This window comes from Falco peregrinus, chromosome 5, assembly GCF_023634155.1.
Source record: "Falco peregrinus isolate bFalPer1 chromosome 5, bFalPer1.pri, whole genome shotgun sequence".
Taxonomy (NCBI): domain Eukaryota; kingdom Metazoa; phylum Chordata; class Aves; order Falconiformes; family Falconidae; genus Falco; species Falco peregrinus.
Window position 1 is genome coordinate 75,591,640 of NC_073725.1, and position 19,845 is coordinate 75,611,484.

General features: G+C 40.8%; 1 protein-coding gene across 1 annotated transcript; it reads left to right on the plus strand.

Moving 5' to 3' along the window:
- Nucleotides 1-5,636: 5,636 nt before the first annotated feature.
- Nucleotides 5,637-19,488, plus strand: IL20RB (interleukin 20 receptor subunit beta). The gene is made up of 7 exons (XM_055805187.1): nucleotides 5,637-5,722; nucleotides 11,335-11,472; nucleotides 12,186-12,376; nucleotides 14,594-14,718; nucleotides 18,215-18,365; nucleotides 18,672-18,814; nucleotides 19,363-19,488. The coding sequence occupies exons 1-7, from the start codon at nucleotides 5,637-5,639 to the stop codon at nucleotides 19,486-19,488; spliced, it is 960 nt and encodes a 319-aa protein (XP_055661162.1).
- Nucleotides 19,489-19,845: the final 357 nt, after the last annotated feature.

The following is a 19,845-nucleotide window of genomic DNA, read 5'->3' on the forward strand; positions in this document are numbered from 1 at the left end:
ACAGCAACAGCAGAGAATTTAAGCCAATGTTTTTTGAACAAGTACGGGAGACCAGGTGAACTGAGAGACTACTGCCTCGGTAGCACCACATTATGGACTAGAAACTCTTCTAAGGGAAAGACATGACAATCTAGAGAGCCTGTGATGATCAGCAGCGAAGTGTATGGACCTACGTAACAAACTAAAGTAGGAAAGGTAATTTTGAGGGGATTTAGTAGAATTAATGGTCTCGGTTTTAAGCACATCTTTTAAACTGTCTAGAGTACAATTTTTGAATACCAGATGGATTATTCTCACCTGTCACAGCTATGCTATCAGATATATTTTTTTTCCTCTTAATTTTGATTCCTGAGATATCTTCAGCACAAACAGGACTCTCTTTAAAAAATCTAAAATTCTCATCCTGAGCCCCGATCACATGCTGAGTGAGAAATGTTTTCTGAGTTTACTTCCATATTCATCTGCCAATATCTGACCATCAGGCCAAACACAGCGTTTTTACAATAATGCATGGTGTCTCTCATAAACCTACAAACTTTAAGAGTCAGACATTCATGTGCACACTCCTGTACCTGCCCAGAGTATTCAGTATGGATGATCTTACAGACTTCTACAGGCAGTTACTGGGACCACACACAGACAGCTTTGGAGTCAGTCTCTATAAATTACTCTATAAAATAGCAATCTGTTCTCATCCATGGAGCTCCAGTACATATCATATATTGTATATAACCTTGAAATGTATACCATTTTTATCTTTTGAATAGCATAGAAATAAACGTAACCTTATGAGCACATTTTGCAGTTACAGAAGACATTCAATTGCCATAGCGCTGCATATAATGAGAGACTTGAGAATTAAAAAAATTAGTATTAGTGATCTCACAATGATTTCTTCAGTCACAGGCTGTAACCTCATATGTGGAAGCTCTCCCCAGACTGACTTTACTGCAACTCTACTGAATTTGGCTTAGTTTGTAAAGAAACAGAGAATGTAAGGTCTTGCTTTAGAAAATGACAGTAACTGGCAGAGATGAACTTCAGAAAAACAAATATGCAGTTCCCATGTTAGTGTCCTGAGAAATAACCATATTTAATATATAACATATATTATACAGGTATAATAAAAATATATAATATAAAGATTAATTTATAATATATATTTATATTATAAATATAAATAAATATAGAACAAGAATTGTCCCTTAGCTGAATACTTACATATATTCTCTGAAGTCTAAGAGGCTTTTAATACTGCAATTTGGCTCCTACACCTGCATAGATATTTCAAAACATGCTTACTTCTCTCCTGTTAAGTCATTTTTTCTTAAAATCCTTCTACACTCAATTTCCTCTAACCTACACTCTCTTTCCTTATTTCCTTACTTCTGGAAAATCTAAGATGGAATTCATGAAAAGCAACTGCTATATACACAGCAAAACTCAAAAATGGCTCACCCTATAGCAAGAAGGTATCTTCTTTGTTAACCGTAGCTCTGTTGTGTCTTTGGCAAGACTCTCTTGTTCACTTGTGCTTGAGATTCTTGGACCAGCTTGAATTATTTAAGCATTCATCTAACCCAGAGATACTTTTTTCAAAGAGGAAAATATTAATCCTCAGTAGAATATACATTAAGCTTGTTTCCAAAGTCAAGACTTCCAGATTATCTTTTGGCACTGAATTGCTGGATGTATCTGTTAGAGATTTCTATAATACGTTCCACCAATTTTTTTCTTCTATAATGGTACCTTATTTTGCCTCTCTTACTCCTACTGAATTTTGACAAAACCCCAAAAAATTAATACACTAGGTTTTCTCTATTTATGGTTCTAGAAAGCATACCAGATAGCAAGGTTTTTTAAGAAAAAAAAATAAATAAAATCTTGTGGACAGGGTTAACAAAGTACCTGTTTTTCTAAAGTTAATATTCTTTCTTAGCTGCATTAGCTGAGGATAGGTCTCATCTAGAAGTAACACAAATACATTCACAAGTATGTATTATAGCTTCCAAAGATTTTTTGTCTTTAGAAGTTATCTTTGACAAAATAAGGTGCCTGCAGCCATTTTGTGGAGCAACAGTGACATTTAGTGGTCACTGAAGCAATTCCTAAATCCTGTTGACCCTTTATTGTCTTGTTGACCGCAGGAACATTTAGCATACACTGTCTCTCACCCTTTCTGTACTTCACAGCTAATTTCCCCTTCCTCCTATACCCATACTCTTGTATATTGTAATGTAATATTTGTGAAGGGGTAAAAAGGAATTTTCTGTAATAGATTACTACAGACGTTTTAACAACATAATTTTTTGTTTTGAGGGTCTTGAAAGTCAGTTCTTCTGCATATTATGATAAAACACTTAATAATAATGAAATCCAAGTTGTTTGAGAATCAGGCCAAAACAGCACATTGTACAAATCAAATTGCAAGGATTGGCTAGAACCACTATTTCCCTTAATTTTTCACTTGGCTATCACAGCATTCTGGTATTAAGCTCAGATTGTTCATTTGTGGGTTTGCTTTGAACCCTGAGCATGACGTATTTGCTTCTTCAAAGTCCCTGTTTCCTACTTCACTTCATAGGAAGTCGCTTTTCCCAGATGTCTTGATACAATTTACAATTGTGTCTGCAGAACTCTGCAAATAAACTGGAAGAGCAGAGCTAAAGCTTTCCTAGCTGGCATGCTGTACCACCACAAGCAGCTCCCTTCCTGACCTTAAAAGCCACAGGCTTAGGAACATAAGGCGTCACTTACTCTGCAGCACAAGCCAAGCCATGGTCTGTCTATTAGCACAGAGTGAACTGCCAGTATGATTATTCAAAGTTACTCTGTTTTAAAATAGACATAGGTTCCTTCTGATGTAGGTTTTAGGAAAACTTTTGCAGAGCACCAAGAGAAAAATGGTCAACGCTGAGTGTGTGCAGCCTAATGCTTCAATACCAGAACACTGAAGTACATTCTTGAACCTACATACTATTTCTCACATTTCTTATGAAAGTTACAGCCTGTCCAAATTCAGCATCTAACTAAATTTTCCCTCCCTCCTATACACTTGTGTGTACGCTGCTATGTATTGTTAGATGCCAGCTAGACTTCGCTAGATACATAGAAGCAGTTTCAGTGAAGGATTAATAAACCATTGCATGTGAAATTAAGCCTACGAGTTCCTTTGCGATTGGAAGCATTAAATAAATATGAATGAGTGTTCTGTTTTGTTTCACTCTGATTTTAGGAATTCCATACATTTTAACAAAGGAGATCAAGTGTTTGCTAATGATCATCTGAACATAAACATGACATTTAGAGCTTTTGGCCCTATTTTTAAACATAATTATTTAGCTTAGCCCATTGACAGGATCCACATATCTACTGATGTGTAAACTCTTGAGATATCATCCTTTGTCCCATTCTGGGTCTCTAATACCTATAGAGAAAATGCTAGTTGAAAAACCAAAGGAGAAAATCAGGCATGGAGCTAAGGTAATTTTGAGTACTACAGCAGCAGCTCTTGTACTCATCTTGTCTGTATTATAGATTGCCATTCAATGGAAGGACTAAATTAATACCTACATAATTGGAAGCATTGAAAAAGTAGAGATGAGAGTCTTGGGAGAGAGTTGGACGGATAAAACAGATAGTTTTGCTGTTTGACTAATTATGGGAAACAGGACATGACTATCTCTTTCTAAGCATGCTCATTTCATTGAGCACTTAATTCCTGTTTTTCCACTTAAGGCAATATTTGCACTTAGTGTCCCAGTTTGGAGAAAGCTTCTTATTACCTGTATGCCTGAGCCCATAAGCATCTGTGAAAGCACAGCACTGCAGTTTTTTTCAGCCAGTACTAAAGTTATCTTTCGAGACTCCTGAATTTAAAGGGCTATTTCAAGGATGTATTGTCTGTCTTGATGAAACTTCTTCCCAATAAAGAGCTTTGAAAATCTTTTCTAGATTTAACCACAGCCAGGAGTTTCTTTCAGGTAGTGCTATAATTTCTCTTTGAAGAACTTAAAATTGTGCTTTAATATAGTACTTCTCCCTCTAGTCATTTATTTTCTTCTGTCAGCCTTGTTCCTGCTCGTAAACAACAGCAGTAGTTGGTATGCCACTGAAGTGCAATATAGACACATCTGATTCAGCCAGATCAACATAGTTTATTTACCAGCAGCAGGAAGCTCAGCAGCTTATTTATGCTGATGCTTGGGTGTGTTAGTCCACGCTGCGCTTTATGCATAGCTCAACTTGGTAACTACTTCTTCCCCAACATACTTATTTTTTTCTCAAGCTTTCTTAACTGGTTCTGTGCTTTCCACTCACCTAGCAAATCTGTTACACACAACAGCTAACCTTACAGCTAAACTTGTTGTGATTTACTAAGAATGTAAACAAACCAACCAGCTGTACATATTTTGCTTTGATATCCTTCTAATTTGGGTATTCCCTTAGGAAATGTTGGCATATCTATCAGCAAGCCTTATGTTTGTAAACGGCCTTCTGGGGTTTGAGCAATTTATTTTTGGGTTTTTTTTTTTTCAGAATAGTAGCAAACGATTGAACTGTTTTCTTTACCTTCTGCATTACTGTTGATTTCCTCTGTTTTGCAAACTGAATGATCATTGTTGCAAATATGTTTGGCAAATGTCATGACCTATTTTAGAGTTCCCCTGTTCAATCACACGTATTAGAAACAGAACTACACTCACAGACCCTAAGGCAATCAATTTTTCCTTTTCTTGGTAGTGGCAGCTTTTTTTCCTCATGATCAGCTAGAAAAATTGTTAAAACTCCATGGCAAATTCCAGTTTCTCAGTATGTCTTTGTCTTTCTTTTGCTGATTTTCACTTGCAAAGCCAAGCCTACCCAAACATTAATAAACCAATTTATTGCCAATTTATTTTAGGGGTCCTCATTTGTCTCAAACATACCAAAAGCTCAACTCTGTTTACATATTCTGCCAGTTTCCCTTCTGTCCAGTTTTCCACTATTTCCCGGCAAGGTTAAGCTGGTGGTTAACTTGAAGCACCATGTCAAAGGCTGTACAGTCTCTTTTTTTTCTGGATGTAGATTTTGAGTATCATCAAACTAGTGTTAATCAAATTTTATGCAACAGAATCTCATTTCTGTCCTCCTCAGCCAGTGATTGTGATGCTGATGGTAAACTGTCTAAACTGACCACCCAAATATAGTTTTGCAGCATGTTGGATTGATTTGTATGAGCAAAAATAATCCAGAATACCTCCAAAGTAGGCAACTGTTGGAATTTACCCATAGTTTCTTACTGAAACTATGTAAACGAGCATTTACAGCTATATAAGCTACATGGAAATGTCGAATGAATCCTGTTTCCTCCTTAAAACATCTTTAATACACGTAATTGCTAAGTGAAACAAAGTCATGACATCTAATTGAGCAGTTGCACAGACCTGTAAAGAAACGCTGGCATCAGATTACCTGGGCACTCCCTGGAACTACACCCTTACAAACAATGTGTGTGTGTCTTTGGCATTGGTGCAGGCAGGCAGAGAAGCTGTGGTTTGCAATATTCCCCTGGAGTCTTCGCTCACATCATGGCTGGCTCAGATAGGGCTCCCTATCCAGGAAGGGAAATTTCTGAGCTGTGCAACAGGTTATGAATGTGGAAAAAGGCAACAAGAGTGAGCAAAATGTCATTAAAGCACATCTGCTTCTTCCTCTGCGCTCTGATTGCACCAAATCTCACAGGTAAATGGCTAAAATATCTTCAGTTGACTTAAGTCAGAAGGCAAAGGGGTTGTGAGAAACAAAAAGGGTTTTGTCCTTTTGTTAAAAATGCCTCTACAAAACTTAAACCAAATGGTATGAGGTCAGGTGATCTTGCATTTTAATCCTTTGTCTAAAATTAATACTAGAAAAAGACAATCCATAAGTTCTATGTTATGCAAGTCAATTCTGAAATCTAAATGGGAGTTTCAGTTTGAAGGAAATTATCTTACTGACACTGTATTTTTCTCTGCTCTTTTGCTGTTCTGTGGGAAGCTGAACTTTAAAGTCCTCTTTCAAATGCTGATCTCTTTGAACACAGGGTATGCCCTGCCTGTGGAGTGGATGCAGGGTCAGAGAGGAAGGGTATGAAGTGTTAATTAATAGCTCAAAAATGTTCAGTGAGGGTCTCCTTCACCGTGGAAGGAGGCTGTATAATTTGTGATCTTCCCCAAGTAAATACTAGGCTTTTCTAGAAGGAGTTTAGCTTCAGATCTCCTGATGACACTTTGGTGGTTTTGCCAGTCCTCTAGAAAGCAAACATGGCTTGCCACTGTGCTCAGATTTTTCTCAGTTCCATCTTTCTAAATGTGCCATCTTAGCTCCTGAATTCACATTGTGTCTTGCTCCATTTTGTTCTCTGCCTCAGAAAAAATAGTTGCATAGCTTCCTTGGCCAGCAAAACAATTTAGGTAATTGTTTATAGTTCTTAGTTGCTAGCTACAGAAACCACTGACTCAGCACCAGGTTGCATATGCTCTGAAAGTTTATTCTATGGAATAGGAAAGATTATGACAAATGTTTTTTTTAAAAGATGGCAAAGCTGGGCAAGTATTCTTTAAAGAAATCTGGGTTTGTTTTTACTGTATTTTTGTTTCAGGTCTGGCTAGTTGTGTGATGTTTCTGCTGTGTGTAGCGACTGCCAGCCTTGCTTAGCTGCAGACACATCCAATTTTGTCTTCTACACTGAACAGTAGGAAAGAAAGGTGGGATAGCTGATATTGTGCCCCCCATTTTCTTGGTCTTGACCTGAAATATGAAAATTTGTGTCCTAGTGTCCTTTTTGAGCAAAGAACATCGTGTGATTATTTACATCTAAATCTGCCCTGCAGTTGCACAGAGCAGACAGCAGGTTAAGAGGGTGTTCCTGGCTAGCCTGGGAGTCCAGGCTTTGCATCCCGGGTGCTGGGGAGAAAAACAGTCAAGGGGGGTATGCCCTGGGGTCTTGCCTTTTGCAGTCAGTTTGTGCAGGTGGCAAATGGGGGAGGGGATATTCCCAGAGCCCTCAGGTTAGATTTACAGCCAAAGAGATGGTTTAGCATAATTTACTACTGTTGTCTGAAATTGTCACCATTTAGCTTACAAAGAAATTCCTTTAGCTTTTTGTGGTGTTACAGACATTACTCTGTTTTCTTGTCACCAATAGAGTGCAGAATTCTCTTGTCATTTTCCTCTTCACTGGAATTTCCTCAAATGCAGAGGCAGACAGTGCTCAAAGATACAAGAAGCTAGTGACTGTTGTCCTCCAGATTAGAAAAAGGAGATTAAATGACACAATGCTTGGAAGTTAAAAGGCAATACTTACTAACACAGCAGTAAGGAGGGATTTCTCAGCCCTGTATATAAAAGTTTAAGGGTCGTGCCAGAAAAAGTACAGATGAGCTGAAGTACTTCTGAATGGTATGCAACACTGATTCTGGAGTTACTGTATCTTCTTGTGTTTGTTGAGCCCCAGAAAGGAGAGGCTATTATGAATAAAGAGGTAATTTTATTAATATTTTTGCAGTGTTCACTTACATTTAACAGTAAGTAGTGGTGATAGTAGTGATGAAGTAACAGCAAGTAATGATCAAGTAGTAGTGATGAAAGATTATTGGGTTCTGTATTTACAGAGGAAGAACAGTATCAATACCTGTCCCAGAGCAATGGAATTTTAATAGAGTTTATTTAAGGTATTTTAAACTGAAAAAAAAGAATGTACTGGACTTGATCTTTTTTTTTTTTTTTTTTAATTGTAAATTCTTTCAGACAGAGTAGAAAAACATTAAACAAAAGAGGTCATCACCATTCTAAACTGGAACCCATTCTTCGCGTCACAAAGTAAATGAAATATACTGCTGATAGGGTAGGAGGCAAAAATGCTATTTACAGAGAAAATCTGGACATGTCTTTTCTCTGGCATGAATGGACATGTTAGGAGTTAAAGTAGTATGACTTGAAAGACACCAGTTTGTTTTTTCCTGTGAGGCTATTTACATATTGCTTGTGAATCCAAAATAAAGTGGAACTGGCATGCAGCCTTGGGCTAACAGCTTTCTGGGTCCTGCCTGCTCTCTCTGTTCAGTTGTCTCCTGCACTTCATATGATTGCTGTCTCTTTCCCCTTCAGTATGTACAGACCAGAGTTAATGGAGTATTTTAGTACTGAAGCAACATACTTCACCGTTTATACTCAGTGCTTTCCCTGTTTATAAAACCTGAATTGCCTTTTCTCCCAGTGTTAAACATGTATTTGCTTGCAATCATTTTGTGGGCTGTTGCAACAGACAGATTGGAGAAACCACAAATACAATTTATTTGGATATGACACAGGATGCATTATGTCTGTACCAACAGTATTTTGGAAAAGCACGAACCTCTCTTCCAAACTACAGCTTTCAGCATAGCTCTGGGTCCCAGGCAGAAAGCAGGGAAGTGCATTTTTTCTTTTAACGGTTAGGGACCCCATTTCATTGGTGTACTGGCTGAAAAGATCTCAGGTTTTAGCTTCACACCTTTTTGATTTAGTCCTGAGGTCTGGCCATTGTGTTTGCAGTAGGGCATGGTTATGCAGTTACAAACATCTCTATACGTACAATCGAGTGAGCCATACTAAAGCTGAATCGTAAGTTTCACTCTAGTGTATTTGTTATTTAATTATTTAACTTACTAAGCACAAAATTTTATACTCATATATATACATATATAAGCTACACTTGCATACATATGTATACTTATGCCCAGATACCTCTTTCTATATTGTTTGATTATGGAAGGTAAATAATAACTTCCTCTAAGGATGCAGCTCCCCTCATCTGAAGGCAGATGTCCAAAGTAGTGCACTGTTGATGTGAACTGTTTGTCCATAACACTATACCTCATCACTACCATCTTACCTGCAGTGCTGGAGACTTGTTTTCTGTCACTAAATTGCAAACACTCCATGGTACTGAATGAACAGCTGCTGTGTGCTGTGGTTCTGCCACAGAACATACGTGGCCCTGTAAAAATCAGCAAACACACACAAGTATTAGGGTTTTATATCTTATTTCTCTTGGAAAAGAGTTCTTACAAGTAGCAGAATTTGTGCCCATCCTGAATCTATTAAGAACAATCAGAAACTTAAACCAGTGAATTTTTTTTTTATACAGGTCCACGGCACTTTCATTAGGCCCAGAGTTTTTTCTAATGAAAGGAAGAAATCTTAGTGTCTGTATCTGAGCTTCTGTGGTTCCGCTGAAGTGATGCAACAGATCTCACTGTGCCAACAGGAGAGTCACTGGTTTTGCCAGCAAACCAGGCAAACAGTGTACTAAGCCAGGCATAGCCAGGAAATGAATATTGGTCTCAACCAGATAGAAAATAATTTTTGAGCCATTAAAAGGAGAATAATCCAAATCAGAACTATCTTCTGCTTTTAAAACTGGTTTCTAGGCAGTTTAATAAGCTTACTTAGTAAGTTCAGTACTATTGAGCACAAAAAAAAAATATATATCCAAAAAGTCCTAAAGTCAAGAACTTAAAAATTTGGAAACACTCCAGTGCAGTTCACCCCTGTTCAGACCTGGAACATCATTGTGTGCATGAGTCATGTGGAAAAATTAGTGTCTGTTCATGTAATTGAAGTCCGTTGCTGAATTCACACACTTAGGTATGCCAACTCCCCAAATTAACATGGGAACCAAGAGTACAAGGAAAAAATACCATAGAATCACAGAATGGTTTGGGCTGGAAGGGACCTTAAAGGTAGTCTAGTTCAACCACCCTGCCATGAGCAGGGACACCTTCCACTAGAGCAAGTTGCTCATCCAACCTGGCCTTGAACATTTCCAGGGGTCAGAAAAGTAGTAGCAAACAATCTAAATGTTGAGAAGCATGGACAATATAAGAGACCAAATGGGTGTTTAAGCTGCAGAGTGAAAGTCAATACTTTTTTTTAAGACAAAACGTGCCTTGACCCTGGCATGGACCCTCAACCAGCCAGAAACAATAGAACTGCTGATATGGCAGACAGTGACTCTTCCATTATCTAAATGGCAAGGAGAGGAAAGCTGCTCATCCCAGAGATATCTGGCTTCTAATTTAAATAACAGCTGAGCTTTGTGTCAACATATCCATATAACTTATGCCAAAGAATCATTAAAAGGGTTGGCATCAAGATTCTCCACATCATTAGTGATTTTATAAAGATACGAATACAGGGAATATTCTAAGGGCAGAAAAAGGACCAATGTTGTTCCAATGCTTTAAAAGAATAATCATGATGAAAACATTGTTCATGGACTTGTCAACCTGGTTTCGATCCTGAGTAAAACAACTGACATTAAATAGTTAATTTTGTAAACACAGCTTAAAAGACACCCTCTTCTTGATAACACTTAGCAAGGTCTATTTTCCATTAGTCTTTAAGTGAAATAGACATAATTTTTTAAAAAATCTTAGGAAATAATCTTTAGGTAACCTACATATATTGTGAAAGAACAGTTACAGTGTTTCTAGGAGATTGTTGAAATGACCACTGCTATGCTGGGTTGGTTAACCTGCTCCATCCGTTCCTCCCTTCTGGTGATTCCTTGGGAACCATTCCCTGCTGAGCAGAGAAAACATAATTTTCTTGGGACTGGAAAGTGGCAGAACAGAGATAACTCTGTTCCCATAGTGTAGTGCAGGGTGTGCCCATGGGGAATCCTGCCTTCTGTGCTTTGGTCCAAACACTGCTAAGGATTTTATGTTAAGATGCCATAGGATAAAATTAACTACACTGTAGGTACTAACCCATACTTATGTTTTGACCATCTCAGAGTAATGTAGTAATTTCATTTATAGTCCATTGAATACATCTATTCCATTAAGAGGTGCTTTGATTGCAGTCTGCAAGCACTTACATTATTAGAATCCTGCAACATGAAAAAAACTGTGCCAGAGCTAGGATCTTCTACAGTGTCCAACCCAGTCAAGTCTGGAAAGAAATGGCACTTTTCAAACCATAACATCCAGTGAAACAGTCTATAGAGTGCAATAGCATAACTGTTACTTGACTTCATTAAATTGAATAGCTTTATAAAAGCTTGACTTTTTTTGCAGTGTTTTGCTGATATGAAAAACTGAAATAATGAAAAGGCATGCTTTGCCTTTCTGTAAGCAGTGCCAGCCTAATTGCTTTGTCATTTCCTCTTTGGTTGTCATTTCTTCTTTGCAAAACCCTTTCAAACACTGAAGTAACAGTAGTGAAATGGAGAGTGTGTACTTCTGATGCAAAACACAGTTTTGCACTGTTCTTCTAAGCTTTTTTTGTAGTACATTCATATACCTTTTTTCTTTCTTTTCTTTTACTGGGAATTTTAGGTGAAGATGCTTTGTTGCCAACACCTCAGAATATCTCTATTCTTTCTACCAACATGAAACACTTCTTAACTTGGAGTCCTGTGATCATCCAGGGAGAAACTGTGAGATACTCTGTGGAGTTTCAGGGGTAACTTCTGGGTTTTTTCTTCTTTGCTCTTTGAACACTGTTTACATAGACTAAAAATCCTGCACTGTTAGGATGTCTTGAGCACTGTTCAGTTCACAGGCATAAGAGAAGCTATATACTCCAGCACTGTTGCTCACAAGCTGGGGAGGTGTGGTGTCCTTTTGCTCCTATTCTGAGACTGTTTACAGATTAATAGATACCTAAAATTGCATTAAGCCCACATATGAAAACAGTCTCTGTCCAAAGATTTAAAAAGGTAGGAAGATTAGCAACAGTTTACTTAAAAGAGGGAAGAGAAAACATTTGAGATTTATTGAGTGTTAATCTTTTAAACATTTAGCACACATTACAGGAGGTTTCTGACACATCTTGAGCTATGACTTGTATCACAGTATGGTTTTGGAATTCTGTTTTACCAGGGATGATCAAGTCAAGTGAGTGGGCAGGATTTGATGCATCGACACTGCGTTTGCTATCCCCACCTCCTACAATATCACGCTGCATTTGGCTCATGAACAAGCTGTTTCTGGGAGATTTTATCTAGATAAGATCTAAAACACACCCATACTGGTTTCACACAGTCCTGGCGTTCCAGTCCCAATGTATCCCAGTACTGGTTTTACCTGGAAAGAACTAGCAAGCAGCCTTAGCCTATGTCACAGATAGATCTCTCATCAGACTGTTGTCTGTCTGCTTTCTTTTCCTTTCCTCAGTGAATATGAACGCGAGTATGCCAATGAGAGCTGGATTCCAATCTGTGAATGTTCACTCATCACAGCCACAGTGTGTAACATCACAGAAGATATTTCAGCCACTGTGGCCTATAACCTGCGTGTAAGGGCAGATGTTGATGCTAGAAGATCAGAGTGGGGCACCCTGAAAGGTTTCTTCAATCGCATCACAAGTGAGTTCTGCTATTTGGCTTCAGCTACATTAGTCATGTTAATCAGAGTTCAGTGTTGAGGGATTGCTCATGTGCATGTGTGTGTACTGTGCATGTCACAAAGCCCATAAACACACAGAGCACAGCCTACTCGGCTCCTCTCGTGCCCCGCTGGGTTTCACTCTTAGACAGCTACACTGTGTTCTTGGACATGAGTTCCTCCTGAGGCAGGGCTTGAATTTCAAGGGCTTCAATGATAGGGAAGACTACTCCAGACATTTCTTTTGGCAAGTTGGCCATTCTTGCCTCCAATTTTGAAGGGTCCTGATCAATTACGGTTGCTGTCAATGCTCCATCTATTCCATGTCACCTAGTCAGTTCTGAAGATCCAGAACTTGATCCTATGGAAGCACTCACTCTAGAAAGTCAACCATCTGCCTCATGCTGTCCTGGAAACCTTCTCACTTCCAGACATGATTTCCTCCTCCTATGTTGTCAGATCTATGAAGTAACCTCAGAAGAGGAAAGAAAAACAAATCACAGCATTGCTGCAGTCCTAGCAGTGTAGGGTATTTTCTCCACATCCTTCTAGCTCCAGGCAGAGCTTCGCGCCCAGCTCAACCCAAGGAGCACGTTGCAGCCTAAAATCAGCATATTATTTCCAGTGTTTCTCTGGAATCATTACCTCTGTTCTCTGCCATGCGGTCAGCTGAAAACTGTGGTGGAAAACCTCTGTTGAGGTCACTATTGGAGTGCAACTCAGTCTGGGATGAGCAGCAGTCATCAGTTTTAGCCAAGGAAGAAGTCTGAGAGAAACTCAGGAATTCAAAGCTCAGCCCACAGGTTCTGTATGTGGTTCATAGACAGTCAGGGCATCAGCATAGCCCACGGTACTTCTAGACTAAATAGCTCCAGTGTCAAACCTTAGGTGTAGAGACAGATGAAATATGATAACACATGGAAAACACTTGTAAAGGTTCTTTCTAAAACCAACAATTTAGTTGGTCTTACTTCTTCTTTTATCAAAATTCAAATAGTTAGTTGGTATTCAGTGTGCCAGCACAGAGATAAATATAAACGCTCCTGTTTGGTTAGTAGTGGCATCTTGCAATGTCCATTTGTCAATACATTAGCCTGATATTTGTTGTTAACCTGCAAATGTTACCACTTTTCAAAATTTTGAGTCATAGCATCAAGCAGATGCTCAGCTTTTAATTTAAAAGTATAAAATAGTTTTACAGGCCTCCCATATGTGACACACTTATGAACATACTTTGATTTTATGTTTTCATATTGCTTAGTATTAATGACAATTCACTGGATGCAAAAGCAAATTCTGTTAAGAACATCTCTTCTGTATGTGGCTATATATTGCTCTCCCTCCTTTCTTGAAAGCAAGGTTGAAACCAGTTTCACCTACAACAGAGTGGTGAAGAGTGGCATAGATAAGGAGTGCAAATATGACCTCCATACTGCCTTGGTTCCCAATTCACAAACATACAGTGTGTAGTTTCATCCATGCTTGATTGATTCTGATTGTTTCACTAATACTCCTTGCAACAGAATCCCAGATTGAAGCAAGTTTTGAATATCAAAGTAAGCGTGAAGCAAATCATCTACAGATTTACTTGCATGCATTTACAAAAACTTAAGTCATAGCAGGTCACCAGCTCAGGTCTTTTCAAAACTATGTAGATACTGAAAGATAATTAGGATTCATGTGAACTGCCAGAGTTATCCTGAGGCTCATATTGCTTTTTCCTTCACCTTTGAATAACTGCCAAAATTCCCATGAAGCAGCAGTGGTTTCACAGCTCCTGTTCTGCATGTTAGTGCTAAGCTAATGCCCAGGAGCAGAACTGGCCATATCTGGTGCCTCGGCTTCTGGTCACCCAGCTGGTTCTGCTGCTGTTGATCACACAGGACCTCCAGGCCAGCCACTTCCTCCACTGGAGAAATTCCAAACCTTTCAAGGTCTGTGCAACTCAGCTATTACCAAACTCCTGTTTACAATGCCAGTCATGGTCCTCCTTCTGCTCAAAGTCTGCTACTGTATCTAGACATACTGGGAAGTAGAGCAGAGACAAGTTTCTGCCCCACTGAAGCAACCAGATATTATTCCAGATTAATATTACTGTGCTCGTGACAGCAGCTTCCCTTCCTCTCCCAGCTAGGAAAAAAAAAGACAGTTTAAGGGTTGCCTGTGATGCAATAACAGTGCTCTCTCTGTGTTGGCAGCTTCCCTGACCCCACCTCTGATGAAGGTCATAGCAGATGGGTATCATTTACTAGTGGAGCTGGAAGACATGGGGCCTGCTTTTCAGCTCCGTGTGCTCTACTGGAAGAAGGGCCAGGAGAGTAGGGTGAGTTTTGTCCTTGGGTTTAACAGGGAGCCCACATACTTATAGAGTGCAAGCATGCAGACATTGCCCAAGGCTTGTTCGCCAGTCCAAGCTCCTGCTGTGAGGCTGGATGACCTGCCTGGAGTCAAGGTGTGCCAAATTCCTCTGCACTTACCAGTAGGTTGCTCTTACTCACATTGCCGCAACACTCTCAAAACTAGTAGGCTACAACAAGGCTTTTACCGTCAGGCAGATTCTACTGTCCATGCTGTATGTCCTTCATCCAGAGATCAGACCACACCACTCCTCTTCCAACCAACCACTTCTCCCATGCTCCTCAGGGCTATTTAACCACTTAGTGGGAATGAGCTACAGCTGCACATCACCCATGTCAATCGACCCACTGCCTCTGAGGCAAGGCCACAGCTGCATACCATCAATGCCAATCAACCCACTGCCTTCATTCCTCTACACCCCATGGGAAGCTTGTTTCTTTCCACATTTCCTTCTCTGGGAAGAGGAATCCCCCAGGGACCTCAGTTATTGAAAGAAACCAGAAATCAAGAATGGAAGGTGTTCATGCTGATTTTCCTCTCTGAATGTCATTTGGACACACAATTAAGGTGTTGCACTAAGGTGCTGACAAAGTTTTCTCAGGAGTTTTTTGTAAAACAGCTTGCCTGTGACAGCAAACTGTAACTTGCTTAGCTGAGGGCATTACTTACACCTGGGTAATACTGAAGCAGTGACAATTTATGTTCCATTCAGGTCTTCTTGTTTTTACTAGACATATTTTTTCTTTTTCTCCTGGGAATTTGGTGCTTCTATAGCACCTAAGAACATAAAAGCATGAAAGCAGCCATATAAAGTCAGATCATGGGACTATAAAACCCCCCATCTTCCTTCTGCCAGTGGACAATGGATATGACCAAGGAAGATAATAAGGAGAGAGCCTGTGTGTAATTACACTTAGATTATTTTCTGAGATTTCAGAGAGACAGCTCCAGGAAATTCCTGAGGCAGACATGGTATCATTAATAACCCTTGATGAATTTTTGTTCAATTAATTTATCTGTTCTGGTTTTCAAGCTATGTAAACTTTTACTATGTACACCTTTCTGTAGTCAGGAGTTCTGCAGGTTAACTGTTGTGCAGTCTCAGCCTTGGTTTAGCGGGGAGAGAAACAGTTATTCCCTATGTGCTTTCCCCACCACTCTAACAGGTTTATATTGTCTATTTTTTTCCAGGCCAGGGACTCCCAGATTGCTTAGTTGTTGACTGTGGAAGCCCTTCTAGCTATTTTTGCCTTTACCAAGGTGGGCTGGGAGTAAACCTGCACGGTTCGAGGTGCAGGAGCACTGTAAGTTAGCACCGTAAAACAAAACAGGTCTTCACACTCTTTTTCTTTTCCCAGTAATTGTTAACATAGGTGACTACCACAGAGCTATTCCATGAAACCTGAACACCAGGTTCCTGTTTCTGATAAGGGATGCTCAACTAAGGTTCAGTCACTGTAAAAATAAAGGGGTAAAATTCTCATGAGCATCATTTTGCATTTATCTGTGTTGAATTTCATTTTTCATTTTCTTACAAGATCCTCCTGCCGTTCTTCACAGATGGCTGTCACCTTTATTATTCTGAAGTGGTGTTTTTAGTGTCATTAGCATGTATCAGTTTTCAGTTTTCTTCCTGATCATCCGTAGCAATATGATGGTGATCACAGATCTGCATGGGTCTCCACCATGACTTCTACTCTGAGAAAGGATTAGCAATCTAAGCATACAGAACTCTTTCTCGTATCAGGAAGCAGCAAGGGTAGGGCTGCTCACTGTGAGCAGGCAAGCCAGGAGCAAAGGGTGATCCCAGTGCAAGCAGTGCCCTCCCCAGTGAAGCACAAACCCACAGAGTGTGACCACAGTGGACAGAACCAAGTACTGGTAACAGGGTCCATTGCCAGCCCCAGACAAGGCAAGCGCCAAACCAGGCCCAGGGTCTCTACAGGGACCCCAGCCAGGAGCGAAAGGAGATGGGAGCAGAGGCAGGGCTTGACGATGAGGCTGCAGTGTGCTTAAGGGTCCACCCTGGAGACAAGCTACATACAAAGTATATCCGAGGTCCCTGCTGGAGACAGGTCTGGAGACAGGCATACTTCCATCATAACTCAGACTGGGACTGAAGGTCTTAGGCTGAGCTTAAATGGGGCTCCTGAGCTATGGACAGGAGAGTGAGGACAGGGAGGCAGACAGGGCTGGTCAGGACCATTCCAGCCTGGTTAGGGCACTCAGAGCTCCGATGTCTTTTTAGCCCATGGCTATTAGCTTAATAAGCTTTTGAAATAGATCTTCTTGACTATCTTTTGGAAATGCAAGTAAATGAGATCAACCTTGTCTGTGAGCTTTCTGACACCTTAGAAAAAAGCATATAGATTTGTATGTGATTGCTTTTTATGAATGAAATGTTAACTATTCTTCAGTATATATTAGCCACCTAAACATTAATTCCAAACTTCAGAATACTTTCTACTAACTGGACTGTCACAAGCATCAGATTTGCTGGTCAGTTCATGTCCAATTCTCTGCTGGGGCTCTTAATTTTTTTTTTAAATGACTGTTGCATTTGACATGTCTGATTTGAGGTTTTGCAAGAGGTTACACACCTCAAGTAGTCGCTGACCTGATTTTGTCGTTGAAATCTTCTCAGACTAATGGCCCTCAAGATCATGTTTCAGTGGAGAAGGCTATTTTGATGGAAAGAAGGACTTGCCCTGCCAGGAGAGCCTGACTGGCTTGTTGGAGGTGTCCATATGTGTGTGGTGCTGGAGGCTGATCAGGCCTTCTGTGAGGCAGGCTTTGCATCTGCAACACAGCAAGATTCAGGAGCAACTAGTTAATTGTTATCTGTCTCTTATGACTGAGGAGACTGGGAATAGCAATTTCATTTTGCTAGCAGTTAATGGAGTCCTACTTATTACAAGAAAATGATGTACTGGTGTTCATATGGTGTTTAAGGGTTGCTGAAGTGTTATAGTTGCACACACCAAATTCACTCACTCCTCACTAGCCTGGTCCATCTCCTGTCTGTGCTCTAGTCATGAGAGAGCTCTCACACCCCTATCACAGCATGGTTCTGGCACTCCTATCATACCATGCTAGCATCAGCATGATTTTGGTATCCTAGCAAAAACTTGGATCAGTCAAGATCAAGACCCCCCTTCCATGAGGGGAGTAGGTCATGGTCCAGTGTTGTGGACCAACATCATGATTATGCCTCTTTGGCTCACAGCCCCTTGTTTCCATCCCCTCCTACCCTTCCAGACACATGTGGTCTCATTCTGTACTCCACTGTGCTTCCTTGTTTGCTGTTTTTCTCCCTCTCCCCTCTTATTCACGCAGTCCTCTGTCATCTCCTGCTGCTCCTTCCTTTTCTCCTAGTAAAGTCTGGGCTAGCATCATGTTAGGACTCCTCAGTTATGTCCTTGCTCTATGTTCTGATGCTCTCTCCCCTGGGCTTGTGGCAGATGCAACAGAAACTGGTGAAAGAGGTCAGCCCAGTTGTTCATCTGGACACCATGGAGGCAGGACCTGATTATTGTGTAAAAGCTCAGACGTATGTCGAGGCAATCAACAGAAGTAGCAGCTTCAGCCAGACACAGTGCGTGAGGGCACAAGGTAACACCCAGCCTTCCTCCCCATTGCCCAAGACAGATACCCCAGCAGCTCTTCCTTTCATTTCCACCCAATATCTCATGTCTTGTTTGCAAATGTGCTGCCCTTTTGTTCCTTGGGGGAGGCAAAAAAGGAAGACTCAGGAGTGCAGCCCTCTGCACTGCACTGGTATCCTTTCCTGGAGTGTACTAGCAAAGGATCTCACCAGGATGGGTGGGAAGAGCAGTCACAGAGGGTGTAGGCTGACTGCACTGAGTAGTTCATCCTAGCAATCTCTCTGAGAAGTTTTGCTGCTTCTGTTATTTCTAGGTGGGACATCCATGTGGCTGGTTACTGCCCTCATCTCTGCTGGCTTTGCTGTGGCTGCTTTGGCCCTGCCTTTCCTTACCTGGAAAACAAGTAAAATCTTTCAGTATTCCTGCTGCCCTCTTGCAGTCCTGCCAGACACACTGGTAAGTTGTGGGGTTTTTATACTTTATTGGTTTTTAGGGTGCTGGGTATTATAGGAGCATGAGGCAGGCAGCGTGATGACCTGTGCTGCAGGGGTCAGGCAGCACACGAGCTGGCTGCGCAGCTGTCACTGCTTTTGGCCCAGAGCCCTGAACAGGGAAGATGCTCCTGGTGCTTGTGGAGAAGCATCTCGGGGGACATGGACTGACCCTGCCTCACAAGCTGCTACCTGAACAAAACAGCTGTGTCACTGGCAGTGCTGCTCCATGTCCCCAGGTACCAGCACTGAGCTTCTCAACTTCTTCGTGAGGAGAAACCATCATCAAAAGCAACCTCTTTTCTCGTGCACTCAGGAGGAGTACGTTTAAGTCAGCAGCTTAAATGTGCTGTCCAATTCAACTGAGAATGCAGGCAGCAGCTTTTGTGTGTGTGGCTTCCTGAGCACTGGATCTCTGGGCAGTTGTGGCAGGAAGGATGAAAGGAATAGTTTGTGGGGAAAAGTAGAAGATGGACAGACCAGTTCATCAGCCTAAGTGCATTTGTTTTACAGCAAGTACCAGAGCCCCCCACCCAGCTGGTACTTTGCGGCAATGAAGAAGCTGAGCAATGTGATCTTATGGTGCGTGTGGTGCCCTCAGAAGAAGTTCTCCGACTGTGGATTCAAGAAACACTTTAGAGCACCCCAGAAAAAAACAACCTGTGGGAACAGAACTTCTAAGCAGAGCTGCCAAATTTTGCCCCCACCACTTTCCTCAGAGTGCCAATAAGTAACATGGTTTTCTTCAGGTCTAAGAGCTGCTGCAAACCAAAGGTGTTGTGTATGATGAGCATGTGGCCTCTTGTGGTCCCCTTTGTAGCATCTTCCTCCATCTACATAAAAAGCAAGTGAAGATCACAGGTGACAACTGCATGTTTCTGTTCTCCATCATATCCATACCCATGACCAGACATGAGTTAACTCATGTTCCCTTTACCTCTGTCAGCCACATTGATGGTCCCAAGGCAGAGCCCCCCCTTCAGCCACCAGGATTTC